The sequence below is a fragment of the Carassius gibelio genome, chromosome A12, assembly GCF_023724105.1.
Source record: "Carassius gibelio isolate Cgi1373 ecotype wild population from Czech Republic chromosome A12, carGib1.2-hapl.c, whole genome shotgun sequence".
NCBI lineage: Eukaryota > Metazoa > Chordata > Actinopteri > Cypriniformes > Cyprinidae > Carassius > Carassius gibelio.
The window spans coordinates 17,486,280-17,501,803 of record NC_068382.1 but is presented as its reverse complement, the minus strand read 5'-3'; the positions used below and the strand labels follow the sequence as shown (position 1 = coordinate 17,501,803).

At 37.7% G+C, this 15,524-nt stretch overlaps 1 protein-coding gene across 1 annotated transcript; it reads left to right on the top strand.

The window, feature by feature from the left end:
• Positions 1 to 597: 597 nt before the first annotated feature.
• Positions 598 to 11,592, top strand: LOC128025352 (zinc finger protein 518A). The gene is made up of 2 exons (XM_052611622.1): positions 598 to 851; positions 4,694 to 11,592. The coding sequence occupies exon 2, from the start codon at positions 4,712 to 4,714 to the stop codon at positions 9,164 to 9,166; it is 4,455 nt and encodes a 1,484-aa protein (XP_052467582.1). The 5' UTR covers positions 598 to 851; positions 4,694 to 4,711; the 3' UTR covers positions 9,167 to 11,592.
• Positions 11,593 to 15,524: the final 3,932 nt, after the last annotated feature.

The following is a 15,524-nucleotide window of genomic DNA, read 5'->3' as shown; positions in this document are numbered from 1 at the left end:
TTAACTGTCCACTATAGACACCTTTACACAACTGCACAACGGTCAGTTTACATACAGCCGCACTTACCCACCCAATGTGTGCTAAAGACATTATACAAATGCACATTATTTAACAGTATTTTGTCTGCTCTGATCCACCTCGATTGTGCATTAGCACTTTATTCTTACATTTCTCGCATTACTACAATATAACATTCCTACCTGTTTTGCTCATGATGTTGCATTATTGCTTTTATTACGTTATGTTTAATGTGCCGTATGTTTAAATTCCTGCTGTCATGAACACATGCTTATACTTGTTTTGTCAATTGCAACTTTCGTCAGAAACGACATTTCGCTTTCCTGCTTATGTGGAAGAATGACAATAAAGTTGAGTTAAATGATATTGAATAAAATGTTTACATTACATCTATTTGCATCAACTCAGTGTGTAGATATTAATTACCCACTATTTATCGTTAGAAGAATGATATTGTAGATCAAGATGGCGCGCCATGATCATCAGTGAGTCATGGCGTCCCTAGAGTCTACAAAACAGCACTATGCATGGCCACTTTTAAGAATAGACTAAACTGCTTCAAACAGAGTGATAACTGCATGGACTTTAAACAACACGTTATATTCTTTAATTAACCAAAGGAACATTGTATTCCATTTATATGCATTGTTTTGAGGCTTAAATATATATATATATATGTATGTGTGCGTGTTGGTAAAGACGACCTAATGAGTTTCAGGTAATCCATATTCATCCGCTCTGAGTTCCTGCCTCACGCGCAGTGAAGGGAGCGGAACCCGGATGGAACTGTCATGGCTGCCGTCACCGACCTGCCAGTCTAAAGAAAAAAGAGGTACATTTCTCTAAACTACGCTTATTTAAAACAGCAGTCTCAATTAATGCATAATGGAATTCAGTTCGACCGTAACGGTCACTTTTTTGAGTAGTGTGCTGTTGCGTGGACTTCTTTGTTTGTAATCGTTTTGTTACATCCAACGTGGGTGGGGGCGATTTGCTTTATTTTTGTTGATGTGGATAAACAGCATGGCTTTTGAGTGAATGACTGAGTGACATTTGTTGACGTGTTCGCTAAGAGAGTAGCGGGATAGTCGGTGTGCATCTAAAAATGCACGGCCATAATTGTCGTGTTGAGTCGTTTGACATGCCACTTCCTTTAGTTGGATGTGCATTGTGCGGATCCGCGTTGGACAAAGTTGGTGAATGTCATGTTAATTCAGATAACCTAACCTAAATTAATCATTCGCAGATGCATAACTAAGATGTTGGTTGTTACTGGTTTTGTATCATGTTTTTAAAAAGTTTGTTCGTGCATCTGTAGAGCTAATGTGAAGTAATGAAATCCTGGTCAAAAGTTTGACTAATACAGTAGTTGTGGAAAATAAATCAACGCAGTCTACGAAGATGTGCATGAATTATGAAGTTTACACTTCACACGCGAGTTCACATTTGAAATGATTTATAGCACATAATTTAATACATTACTTGTTTCTACATGCACTTTCTAGGGGCACTGAAAATATTAGTATATTAATTTTACCACATTATATATTTTAAAACGGTCATGAAAAAACGGGGGAAAGCCCCAGTGTTTCCACAGCTCACCAGATAGCTCAGTGAAATAAATGTATTTTCTAAAGGTTTGAATAAGTTAGTGATGCTGATCACAGTTACAGCCGATGGGAGTCAAAATTGCTCAATAAGATGCAATCAATAAGAAATTTGTTGTTATTGAATCCAAAATTAAATTGTTCAAAATTAGTTTCAAGGCTTGACTTTTCAAGTTGACTTTTGGCCCATTTACACGTTTATAGGTTTATTTGTGCCAAATTAGTCTTAAAATATATTAATAATAGGCACTTTATTTTGTGTTTCAGAAATTGTGTATTTTGACCTATTTTACTTTTATGAAGCTTTCAACACACAAACTCATCTTTCAGAGGGGCAAACTAGAATTAAACTGCTGTAGTCATGAGACCGTTATACCAGCCATATAAAAGTGATCACATGAAATCAAGACAAACTGCACTACAGATGATAACTATGACAGAACATCTTAAGATCTTAACTATGATAAGAACAGCTCTTTTTGTGATCTTCAAAATAAAATGTTGACTATTTTTCTAGCACATGGAACCGACCAATTTCTGTGATTGTGTGATTTACTAGCAAATTTAAAAGTTTTTGACTTTTCCTCCTTTTCTTGCTTCATAGACAAGTGTGTACTTTTTTTTTTTTAATTTTATTTTATTTTTTATTTTTTGGTGATTTGATATTTTAGAGTAGTGATTTTTATCATTTCAAAATATAGAGAAAATAAATTATCTGTATATGTGCTGTACATGTGGAAGAATTTACTATAAATCAGACTTTGAAAAAGTAGAAATTTATGACTAATAAGCCAAAAAGTGCTCTACTGATGTCTACTGGTTATAATTGTGATTTACAGGTGCTGGTCATATAATTAGAATTTCATCACAAAGTTTATTTTACTAATTCCATTAAAAAAGTGAAACTTCTATATTATATTCATTCATTACACACATACTGATATCTTTCAAATGTTTATTTCTTTTAATTTTGATTATAACTGACAACTAAGGAAAATCCCAAATTCAGTATCTCAGAAAATTAGAATATTGTGAAAAGGTTCAATATTGAAGACACCTGGTGCCACACTCTAATCAGCTAATTAACTCAAAACCCCTGGAAAGGCCTTTAAATGCTCTCTCAGTCTAGTTCTGTAGGCTACACAATCATGGGGAAGACTTCTGACTCGACAGTTGTCCAAAAGACAACCATTGACACCTTGCACAAGGAGGGCAAGACACAAAAGGTCATTGCAAAAGAAGCTGGCTGTTCACAGAGCTCTGTGTCCAAGCACATTAATAGAGAGGCGAAGGGAAGAAAAAGATCTGGTAGAAAAAAAAGTGTACAAGCAATAGGCATAACTGCACCCTGGAGAGAATTGTGAAATAAAACCCATTCAAAATGTGGGGGAGATTCACAAAGAGTGACAGAACAGGACACACAGTTTGATTGCTGAATGGAGGATGACAGACAGCCGCAGCAGAAAAAAAGAGTTTATATGAACTTGAATTTAATGACTTAAATATATTATTTTGTACCTCACATTGAATTATGGAACAGCTTCAGGACTCTTGAAACTCTAGTCTCTAGTGCACAAAAACATTTTGGTGGTTTATAATGTTTTTGTGCCTTTCGTGTAGCTCAACAATAACACAGAATAGTACACGCACAGTATTGGATTTGGATCGGTCTCGTCTGTCCGATACCCTATCCGCAGAAAAGACCAGGATCGGATCTGATACCAATCCCACGTATTGGAACGATGCATCCCTAAATTCAGGCAAAAGGAGCCTCAACTAAGTATTGAATGCTTTACATGCTCATACTTCTCATATTCATACTTTTCAGTTGATCAAGATTTCTAAAAATCCTTTATTTGTATTGGTCTTAAGTAATATTCAAATTTTCTGAGATACTGAATTTGGGATTTGTCAGTTATAATCATCAAAATTAAAATAAATAAACATTTGAAATATATCAGTCTGTGTGTAATGAATCAATATAATCTACAAGTTTAACTTTTTGAATGGAATTAGTGCAATCAACTTTTTGATGATATTCCAATTATATGACCAGCACCTGTAATCTATTTTTTGTTTTTTTTGTTTACCACAGTATTTTTTGTTTATCCGATTAAAAATAACATTCAAACTGTGTCATATTAGAGCTTTAAAGTGCTGGAAATAGTTTAAAAAGTGCTCAAATGCTTGAAAGTCATTGAAAAGTGCTTGAATTTCTCTCTCTAAAGGTTGTACAAACCCTGAAATGAATGATATAATGCATTCGACTATTTCTACAACAACACCATGGTAACAGTTAGCGTTACCGCTTCTGGTTTCCTGACGTAAGTCAGTGCTGTTTATAAGAGAAATTTCTGTGCAGAAATTGAATGATTCTCACTAGATCTCACAGTAACCTTATCATTGTGTGACGAATTCAAACGCTTATCACTGGATCTCACAGAACTGTTGCATCTGTGCAGTAAATCATGAAAAAAAGGGTTGTAAAATCAACTTTGGCTCTTGAGGAAAGCTGTTCTGAGCTCGGACAAGTTTGTTTGCGTCACGGTCCGAGCTGATAAATGGTCCGCGCTGCACAGCTGAAACTTAGCATGGTTTAGTTTAGTTCTCATTTTGTTTGCATTTGATGTTTCTCAGATGCCACATAAATGGCAGAGCTTATGAGCTGGGCAACGCAGTGGTCGTGCCAGTGTTACCGCTCAGTAAAATATGTTGCACCAGCAGAAAAAATGGTCACAGTCTGGAGCCCTGCTATAGTTTGACAACCAGTTTTTTAGTATGTCTGTAATTTTTAAACAAATATTATTATTGTTGACTGCACTGGAGAGAGAATGCAGCGTACAGTAATTTTCAACAAAATGAATTACTATAAGTAGAAGTTAAATTATTTGTGTAATACTTATATACTGTACATGTTGCATATATGTTTGAGAAAAAACTTACATAGAGCACAGTGTCATTTACTAAAGGGGTAAATTTCCTCATTTGCTGTAAAACATGAATTGTGCAGAGGTATTATTCCCATATTACAATATAATACTGTTTGTTTGTTTTTTTAATATTGCAGGAACCTTTATTCCAAAGCATGGATGTTGACCTGACAACATCAGATGATCCCCCTGAAAGCCATGACCAGAGCCAGGATGATGAAACCTCATTGGACCACAGTTTGCCTCTTGAGTTGGCACATCAGCTTCCCGAAACAGCCTCTTGCAATGAGCATTGTGCCCAAGATGAAGCCTCCCATGAGGAGTCAACCACTGATAATCTTCAAGTAGACGGAAAAGCTTCTGGAAAGACTCCATGTAAGATGCAGCAGGGTGCAATCTTCTCTGGAAAAATACTGAGTTTTTGTTGCTCAGAATGCAAAGATGACACCACTTACAGCCCTAACGACTTGCTGAAACATTTTCAAGGTACACACAAGGGTACTCTTCCAACTTATCCTTGTGATCTCTGCTTGTTTGTCACCAATGAATTCTCATCTCTTCAACGTCATCGCATCGGACATCGGAACACTTTGGTCACGTGTGAGATTTGCAACGATGGGGTGCAGTATTCGCTTCTTTTGCTCACAAGGCACTTTACCAACTGCCACAGCCGTAATGGACAGTTTCGCTGTAAAAAGTGTGACTTCTCCACTCGAGATGCAGGAACCTTTGTTCAACACATTCATCATCACAATGAACGTAATCACAAATGTGTGAAATGTCCGCATGGTAGCCCCACACAAGGGGAGCTTCAGAGGCATAATGTGGTGCATTCTGGGACTTTTCCTTTCTCTTGTCAGATTTGTGGATATAGTGCAGCTCGCAGAGAGTACCTGAACAAACATCTTACTGTGGCACATGGTGAGGAGATGAACAAGTGGAAAACAAATGAGGACAATTCAGAAGTAAAACAGTTGCTTAAAAAGTCTCCTCCAGTTGGAGGATCCAGAGAACCACAGTGGATGTCAAAACTTAACTCAATCCCTGGTATAGGTCTGCTTGATCATAAAGGTAGGTCGTTTAATCCTGAAAAAAACTTGGAGGAGACCCAGCAGTTCCTTGAAAGAGCTGTTGGGGTTAAAAAAGAGAGTATTAAATGGACAAAGTCTACCCTAAACAGTGAGCCGCAAACTTTGCAACTCATTCCATCAACAACGCCACAAACAAAGTTACAAGAGCTTGAGATTAGTCCAGGTCTTCTGAATTCAACCAACAGCAATGGACTGACTGTTCTGATGGTGAAGAATAAAATTTCTGTTCCACCGAACTGCACCACTAAAGTCATGGGCTTTAAGATGGTAGATGGAAAAAAACATTTAGTTCTAAAAGTCATACCGACAAAACAAGAGGACTCCACCGAAAATGAGGTTTCTGATTCACACATCGGTGACGACGAAGATAAAATGACCAACAGCTCCTGCTCTTCATCTTCACCAAGCATAGGATCTCTCCTCAGTTTAGAATCAGGAGAATCAAATGAGACGTCTTCAATAAAAGAAGAGTCACAGGAAGTTGAAAATCACATTGGCAACCATTTCCCATTGACAGAAGAGCACAAAGTTAGCTTTGAAAGTGCATGTAAAACAGGGCAGGATAATGTCTTGCATAGTGTTAAAGTACTGTCTGCGACATCTAAAGATGCTGCAATTTCCCAGTGTCAAAGCCGTCAATCCAATGGGAGGTCATCACCTCATATTCATGACGTATCGTTCCTGTGTTCAAGTGAGAAATGCTCCACTGATGATAACCAGATAGCCAGAACACTTCCTGTTTCAACTTCAGAGCTTTCCTCCACTGATTCTGAGACCATACTTTCTGATCTGCAGATGGCTGAAATAGATTCATCTAGATATAAGGCTACAGCCTTAGCTTCAATTTTGGATGAATCCTCAGGATCACAGTCGCCTGCTGATGAAACCACAGGTCATGATGCAGTTTCTGATTCAAAATCAGACCCTGAAATGTCTGTAGAAGTCAAATCCACAAACACTGATATCCTGAAATCTAAACTTCCATCAAGAACTACTGTATATGCAACATTTTCAGTGCTGTCGGAGAAATCTCTTATCCAGGAACCTCTATTCAGCTCAAAATGTGGTGAACCACTTGAGAATAGCATTGAAACAAACTCTCCTATTAAAAGACCTGTCAAGAATAACATCCTTAATTTAGTGGGTAAAGAAGGGCAGGACTCTGGTTCTGACAAAGTTGAGACCATATGTAAGATGACTGACCTTAAGACCTCTGACACAGAAGTTGGAGAGAGGTCTCAGTTTTGCTCAAATGCTCATTATTGCAGGAGTGGTACTCCAGCCTCAGACAGCATTGTTGTAAAGTCCTCTGAAGTAACTAAAAATGAAGCCACAGAGGCAAACTTGCAAAATGAAACTAGTAAAAGTGAATCAACTGAAGCCAAAGATTGTAACAAAGAAGTTGAAAATAACTTGCTCAGTTCCCCAAGTCAAGAGGTCTTTAGTTTCCACAATTATTCTAAAGATACCTCTGGGAGCTCTCCTGATTCATTGCTGCCTGAGGAAGACTCACCGCAGGGGCTGGAGGAAGAAGAGTGTGAGGAGGACTTTGGTGATTGGAGCTTAACTCTGCCAGCATCGCCGCCTCTTCCAACTGAAGAAGATAGCAAGGGAGGGGCTAATGAGAGTGATCCGGTCTCTGAAAGTGGAGAGAAAGCATTAGAGAGAGTGTCAGATAGTGATATTGAGGTCGATGAGTGCATAGCTACTGTCGATGATTCACTTGTTCCTGTGATTCCAGAAAAAGGAAGTTGTTCACCGGCACTAGAGGAGAAACAGGAAGGTATCACCTTTGCAACCGAGAATGCAGCGGCAAGCTTGAGAAGTGCAGCTGATTTGGGCAAGATACTTGAAAAGCACTCAGATGCCATCATCAGCCAGCAGCTTGAAAAAGAAAGAAAGAGGTCTTCGGTTACAGCACAGGAAACTGTTAGGCCGACCAAAACCACACTTCGGATCTTGCAGACACCTGAAGGAAAACAGCAGATGTTCCTTCAAACCACAGACACTCCATATGCTGTGCCAGTTCAGCTGAAAAGTGGAGCGGGGTTCAAGCTAATTACTAAATCCTGTTCTCCCAACATTAATGTGTCTTATGTGAAACCCGGGATTGAGATGGCCAGCAAGGCTACAGGAGTAGCTCTCACTTTAAATGGAGGCAGAATTGGCATGTCTGCACAAAGTTCCAATCTTGAAACTAAAGATCAAGCATCTGCCCAGATGGCACCGAGTGGCAGTGGAAACCGCTACTTCGTCAGTGCTTCTGCTCTTAAAACATCTCTTCTCTTATCAGGTTCTGTCAAGTCCCCATCTGGAGAACCCGTAAGCAACGTGCCACAGACTTGTTACTTAGTTCAGAGACCACTCCCTGTTACCTCTGTTAGTGAGTCAAGTGGTTCAAGTTCTGTGCTTTCAACTCGTCCTGTATTGGCCATGCCTGTGAATTCAGCAGATAAAACCAGTCCTATGCAGACTGGGAGACAAGCTTACTTGGTTCGATACCTTTCTCCTGCTAAGTCAGGTGTACTTTTGAACAATTCAGACAGGAAAAATTTGAACCAGGGCAGGGTAAATGAGGGTGTCAAAAACAGGGTTTTCCTTAAGGTAGTAAGAGGTCCTAATGGCACTAGATTTCTCTCCACTGCTCCATACACCACAGACAAAAAGTCAGTATACCTTGCCACAAGCTCTTTGCAGTCACCTTGTTTGTTAATGTCCTCAAATAAATCTTTAACCAGCGTGTCGTCAGGTCTTCAAACCTCTACTAATTCACTTCATAAACTGATTCCCGCATCCCAGATTAAACACATTCTACCCCAGTCCAATGTTCAAATCAAAAGCAGGTCTGATCATGATGTAGCATTACAGAAGGTGCCGCATGTTCCCGGTTCCATCCGTCCACGAAGCCAAAGGAAACGGAGGCGAAGGGCTTTGTTTGAGGAAATGCTGGAGAGCTCCTCCAAAATGAGGAGAATCTCAAGCAAGTTGTCTGCTGAGAAAGACGCCATTTCAATTTGGGAGCCTGTTGCAAAAGATGTTGTGAGAACGCTGAGACTCTGTCCCTTTAGTCCACTTCAAGAAATCAAACGTCCCCATCGAAACCAGCCTGTGGTTGTGCTGAACCATCCGGATGCAGACATTCCTGAAGTAGCTAGCATCATGAGGTCCGTGAACAAATACAAAGGTGAAGTTCTCAAAGTGGCTTTGTCCCAAAATACAGTTAAAGCCCTCGCCGAGCCTCCAAGAACACCTTCAAAGCAGAATGCATCCAATGGCAGTGGGGGTGAAAGAATAAGGCCAGTAGGTGTTGTTCAAGAAAGATTCTTTCTGAAACTGAAGTTAAAAAAGACTAGCAGAAATAAATATGAGGTGGTGAGGTCCTCTTCTTCTGGTTCAGAGCAGCAGTCAACATTTTGTTGCTGGTTTTGTGGCCGAGTTTTCAACAATCAAGAGGACTGGATCGGCCATGGTCAACGGCATCTAATGGAGGCAACAAGAGACTGGAATAAGCTGCTGTAATGCAAGTACACAGCCCATGGATTGGGTTCAAATGCCATCCTTCATTGTAGAAAACAGACTTTTTGTAATCTTTTCTTCTTTTAATAGTACAATAAGATAAAGTTAACCTGTCTATGATATTTTTCCATAGAATTCTCTTCAGAAGCTTTTAAATGTTTCAGTGTAATAGAGAAGAGTTAGGTACCTGAAATGAGTTTGTATGTAAATAATTTTCACCTTTTGTATATTTAAATCTAAACCCTTGAGTATGTATAGAACGGAACTGTGAAAATTGGACACACTGTATGTTTATGGTGCAAGCAGAAAGATCACTGGTATAAGATGGTGCTGTCTCTTATAGACCTATTTTAATGCAGACAATTGAATTGATTTCTCAGGTAATTCCATCATTTTTGAGTGCGTGAATGGTCCAGTTCATAAATAATTATCTCTCATTCTGAAGCTGTGTTTGATAGTTTAAGTTGGCTACATATGTCATACCTACATCACTGAACCAATTTTGATTTCCAATTAATGCAAATTTTAAAGGGATAGTTCACCCAAAAATGAAAGTTAAATTTTCTCACCCTCATGTAGTTCTAAACCTGTGCAACGTTTTCTTCTGTGAAACACACACACACAAAAATACATTCAGAAGTGTATATCACAAGTTTTTGTTCATGCAATTAATGTGAATGAGGTCAAAGAAAGTCTTACAGGTTTGATGTGACATTAGGGTGGGTAAATGATGATGGTGTGAACAATCAAAGTATTATTTAGGAATTTTGAGAGGCATGATATTGCCTATAAACAAACCCAGCTGGTTCCTGTGGAAACCATCCTGTTAAAATTGTGTCCTTTTACCATTAATATTCTGTATTTGTTCTCATATTGTTTCTTCGGGTCAGTTTCATGTTTTGCTGGTTCCATCCATGCATCTCCCTTCATTATGTCAAATCAGACCCGGTGTCATTTCAGTAGCAATAATGGACTTTATAATAGTTGGAATTTTTCTCTGTAAAGGTGTTCTGAACCTTCATCTGTTAGTTATGGCTTTGGTGCTTTTTGTTGTCTTTTTTCACATTTGAAATGAAGTAATGCACCTGTCAATGTACTATTATTCTTTACAAAAAAGATAAAAAGATAAAACAGGATGTATTGAGATGCAAGCCAACAAACCTCAAAAAGCCAACCAAACACTAACTGTATTTTCATTTTCTGTAATACTTGAGTGCCTCATTCTGCCTCAAAGTTTTAACAAGAGGGTGTGTTTTTCATGATAAAGTCCAGATTTGTAAGATTCTTGTGTGCTTAGCAGAGTTCAAAGTTTAAGTTGTGACCATTCATCCTCGCTACATTGATTTTTGTTTTCAACTGATTTGTAAACCGTAAAATTAGGAGTCAAGACTTCCCTAACTATTTTTAGACACTATTTTCCCATTGATAGTATTAATATCAAGCCTTTTCAGTGTATGTTCCATAGAAACAATTGGTTACTGGTTTACATCACAAATTGAGTTTAAAACCCAAATCAAAACAAAGTTGAGATGGTCACCTGTTTTCGCAGTTATAACATTCAGGATATCCTTTGCATCAAAAGCTCGGTTTACTATTTCAATGTTATGCAGCTTTTCAGCACTGTCGAGAACTGATGGTGTACTCAGTGGTGCTTTTAATCTGAGTCTGCTGATTTTTTATAAGTTTATTTTATAGAATTTCTTTTAAATCTAATCTACACAAAGTCCTCAAGTTCTCCGATCTGCCACACTTAAGTCTCCCTGAGAGACCTCTCTTATTGTAGGGACAGATGTATTCATTTGTCTGTGTCCTTTAATTGTTCTTTGTCTTTTGTGCTTGAAAGAGGCTTTGATGGCAGATTAGTAATTATCCATCCTTGATTTATGTAGCTAGTGTCCAGTGTTTTATAGTTTTCAGAATAAGTGTTTTTTTATTATTATTATTATTTTTTTTCTGAAGCTTTACTTTCCTGTGTTTGGTCCGTTCATTTTGTTTCTAACACATGAGAATGTTGTTGGCCTATAAAGTTTTCTTTTCAGTATTCACTCTGTATTCTTGTCACCCTTCTTGTGACATGACAATCACTGTTATACATGAAATAGTGGAGTTGTTTATGCAAAACCATAACAGTTGACTAATATTCAGCTCAAATGGCCTAACTTGCAACAAGTCACGCCACGAATGAGCAAAAATATAGTCCTCACTCAGACACTTGTCAACCAAATAATGTTTGTCCTTAAGCAAAAATGTTCTTCCTTCTTTCCTTCGTTGTTGTATTGCCCATGTCAGACAGCTTTTATTGGGATTTGAGAGACAAGTTTATTTTTTTATGCTAAGTGCCTAAAATGTGATGCACCAGGTTGACACTATATTGTACTGTATTTACCTCCTTGCAGTTCCTTCTTTAATAAATGTAAATACCTTTGAAAGAGATGTGGGTTTTTTTTTTTTTACTGTAAAAAATTTTTTTGTCGCTTCTGTGGTTGGCAGTTATATATATATATATATATATATATATGTATATGTGTGTGTGTGATGTTACTTTTAATATTGCAGGGAGATGTTACAAGGGAGCTTTCGCCTCTAGATGGCAGTATTGCATTAAGGTAGTAATATAATACTGTACTGTCATGCAAATAGTGTTTTATGTGCACATTGGCATAATATTGACTTCAATGGTATTCAGTAGTATGATGCAAATACAGGGGTGTTTTTCTTCTGGCGAGAAACGTATTCTCTACGTTTGTGTGGAGTCAGCTACACATATAATGAATTCACAATAGAGCAACTGCTTATCAATGTTTTTTTTTTTTTTTTTTTTTTTTGAGATTATTAATCCAATAGATATAATAATTCACTTCAACATAGTTGCAGATGTACAACTGCTGAATCATTTCAGAGATCTTTATGCCGAACTGAGAGCGATCTGAATAGTAATCAGGGCTGGTAAGGTTACTTTTAAAATGTATTTCACAGCAGATTACAAAATGCATGCTTTAAAAATTATTTTAGAATCTATTTCGTTAGATTACTCAAGTAATTTAGTTCTCAAGTAGTCAGTAACTTAAATCTAAATACTTTGGGATACTTAAGGTAAGGGTCATATTAACTTTGATGTCTTGTTTTTATGTTATATTTACATTTATTCATTTGGCGCTTTTATCCAAAAGAATTTATGGTTGAGGAATACAAAAAGCGATTTATCATAAAATGGTAATAAATATGAGGAGTGCCGTTACACAAGGTTTCAGTCATCGTTTAAAATAGTAAAAGCTTAAATAGGAAGGGAAAAATGATAATGAGAGAATATAAAATGTAAAGGCATAGAATTTCTTTTTATAATTAGAGGCAGATGTTCACAGAACCACCTCTTAACATTAGTGACATTGATGCATTTGAAGCAATTATAAATGCATGAATAATATTATGAAATTAATGTTTTAAATATAACATTTTGAACATTGAAATATGAGACAAAGCCCTCCCAACACCTTCTCCCGAAACCTGTCACTACTTGATAAACAACAGAATACAGTTCTGAAGCCCAGTTCTCTGAAACACTGAGCGGCGAGATACACCTATGGGAAGGGCATCTGTGCCCAACCTTTGCAGAATCATCCAATTAAACACCAAATCAGGCTTGACAGACAGGAGCGTGCCCAATGGCAGGTGAGGGACTGCCCCCTAACCGATCACATAAAGCGAGGAAATCTTGCTGGATCTCTTCACTCAATATTTCAGAGAACTGGGGTTACAAACAGGAACCTATTGTTCGTCTTCATCATCTCATGTTCAAGATCTACCTCTGGGAGTTATGGACATCTCCCCGGTTTCCCAATACACTCACAGTGAGGACAGTCACCTGGAAAGATGGTGCTTGACAGATCACCAAGTATCAGACACACACACAAAGTGAGAAAGCAATACCAGCAATATAAATGATGTGGTACAAAACATGACAACACATCTCATGCTGAAGGCATATAGTATATTATATATTGTCACATAATTAATTTGTGTCAGGGTACAGTCAAGTACAGATGACCTGCTTAATGACATGAAAATGCTAAGCTAGACAACCCAGGCTTAAATGGTGTAAGTGCACAAGGATACAAAGAACCCACACCTAAAATTGAATTAACTACTGAGGTCTGGGTAACTTCAAGCTGGTAGTATCTGACAAATGTGTGGTGAGGCCCAGCTTGCAGCTGCACAAATGTCATGCAAGGAAACCCCATTCAATAAAGGCCATGAGCCCACCATGTCCCTAGTGGAGTGTGCTCTGAGGCTGGAGGCAGCATTCCGTTAGATTCATTTGCTAATGAGAGAGGCACTGTCCAACAAACTAAGAGCTGAACACTCATCCTGAAAGTGTCCTGTAATGTAAACTTGCAGGGGGAAAAAAAGGACACAAAGCATGTTGCCTCTGATCCCCCACAGAGGATAATGGAGGAGGGCGAAATGCAGTAAGCTCAAGCACGTCACAAGTAAAAGCTGGGAATCATTTTGGCATAAAGGCTGGGTTAGGCCTGAGAAAGACCTTATCTCCACTGAAAGAGAATTTAGTGCACAAGAAATGAACCGAGAGTGTGTGCAAATCTCTGATGCCAAGGCCAGGAGCAGAGCTGTCTTTATCTCCCAGGGGCTCAATAGGCTGTTGAGACAAGGCTTCCAGCACCAAGGAGAGGTCCGATACTAGAACTACTCTTCTGGTGACTGGAAGGGTGACCCTTCATAAATCTATAATAAAAGGTGGGGGTGTTGCCTCACCGTAGTGCCATCAAACCCAACATGATATGTATATGATTTCCCACCATCAATAAGGTCTTGCAAAAAACCTGAAATATCTGAGCAGATATGATATCATCAGCAACAATTTGCCAATTTGATTACCACACATTTAAAATGTAAAAATTTTATATAATTAAATACTTACTCCTATTTTGTATTTTAAACACAAAATGACGTTACATGTTTTCCGTTACATCCCAAACCTGATGGTAAAACAATTTATACATCTTTCACAAAAATACTCCCTATAAGGACCGCAGCGTCTAATATTGCACAGATAACTTTTCTTGCATCATTTTGTATTGTAAATTCACTAATTACTTTAATATTCTAATATGTGTCAGCCACAGTTTAGTAACATAACCTAAAAAAAAAAACATTTTTGTGTCAGATTGTTGGGGTATTCAAATTATTGCCCTAGAAGAATTATGAACAAGCAAAGGGTAACATGCAAAAATATGAAACCATTGTTTTGACCAACATATATTGTAATAATAAATATTTTTATTAATTTAAAATATTAAATGTGCCTCCTATTTATGCCTTTTTATTATGAACATGAATAAAATATGCATGCATCTAGAATGGCATTAGTAAACATATGAGTAAATAATACAATATAATAAATTACAATACATGTGTATATAGAAGTATTAATCAAGGAATGTATCGGTTAAACAAAATAATGATAGTAAAAATATATTATTTAGAGGGAAAAAAAGGGGGTTTAAGCAGTGGTCTCTTCATTCCTCTTCTAATAAACGTGTATTCTAATAATTTTTTATTGTTCCAACAAATTTCTGAGCCTGACCATTTTCATATATTCCAATGACACTTAGCCCATTTTCTGCAGTCTGTTGTGAAATACAGTGAATCCGGTTCAATAGAGAGTCATGATAGTGTGGATGTTGTCTATCAAATCAAACAAGAGAATCAATACATGAATAAAGTTTAACAGTACATGACACTCCAAATGAATATATTTATTATCCTATTTTAGATGTTGTCCCATACACTCGCTAATTTCATCTTCATTCTCATGAAGGCTCTGTCATGATAATAAGGGCAAAATCTCTAACAGGCTATGATTTGCTGTGAGTCATTATCCTTTGTCACTACGAGGATATTTGAGATGCATAAAAGAGGCGTTGTAGAAGGGGGAGACTTGTGGCCTCATGACACCCACAATCAAACAGATCCCAGATCTGGGAATGAATGATTAGTTTGGGATCATCCGATTGATTTTATGTGCTGGTGTTCAATGCTGTGTTCCAGAAAATCTGTGGACCCTCACTGAACAGGAAAGTGAGAGACAGGTCCGCCTGCTTTGACAGGATTTAAATAGGTCATGCTTGTACCAGAGCTGTCTGCAGACTGCCTCTGACTTCCTGTCATTGAAGTGGTTCAGGCCATAAAGTGGCCTGCGGGAAGGAGGGATGGCAGCACATTCTATGAGAAATAAAGCATTAACACACAAAGATGAGAAAAGGAAGAGGACAATACTGATTAAGCATTAGTTATACAGTCACCATTTTGTTGCACTGTTTAATAGGAATATATAATTGTATTA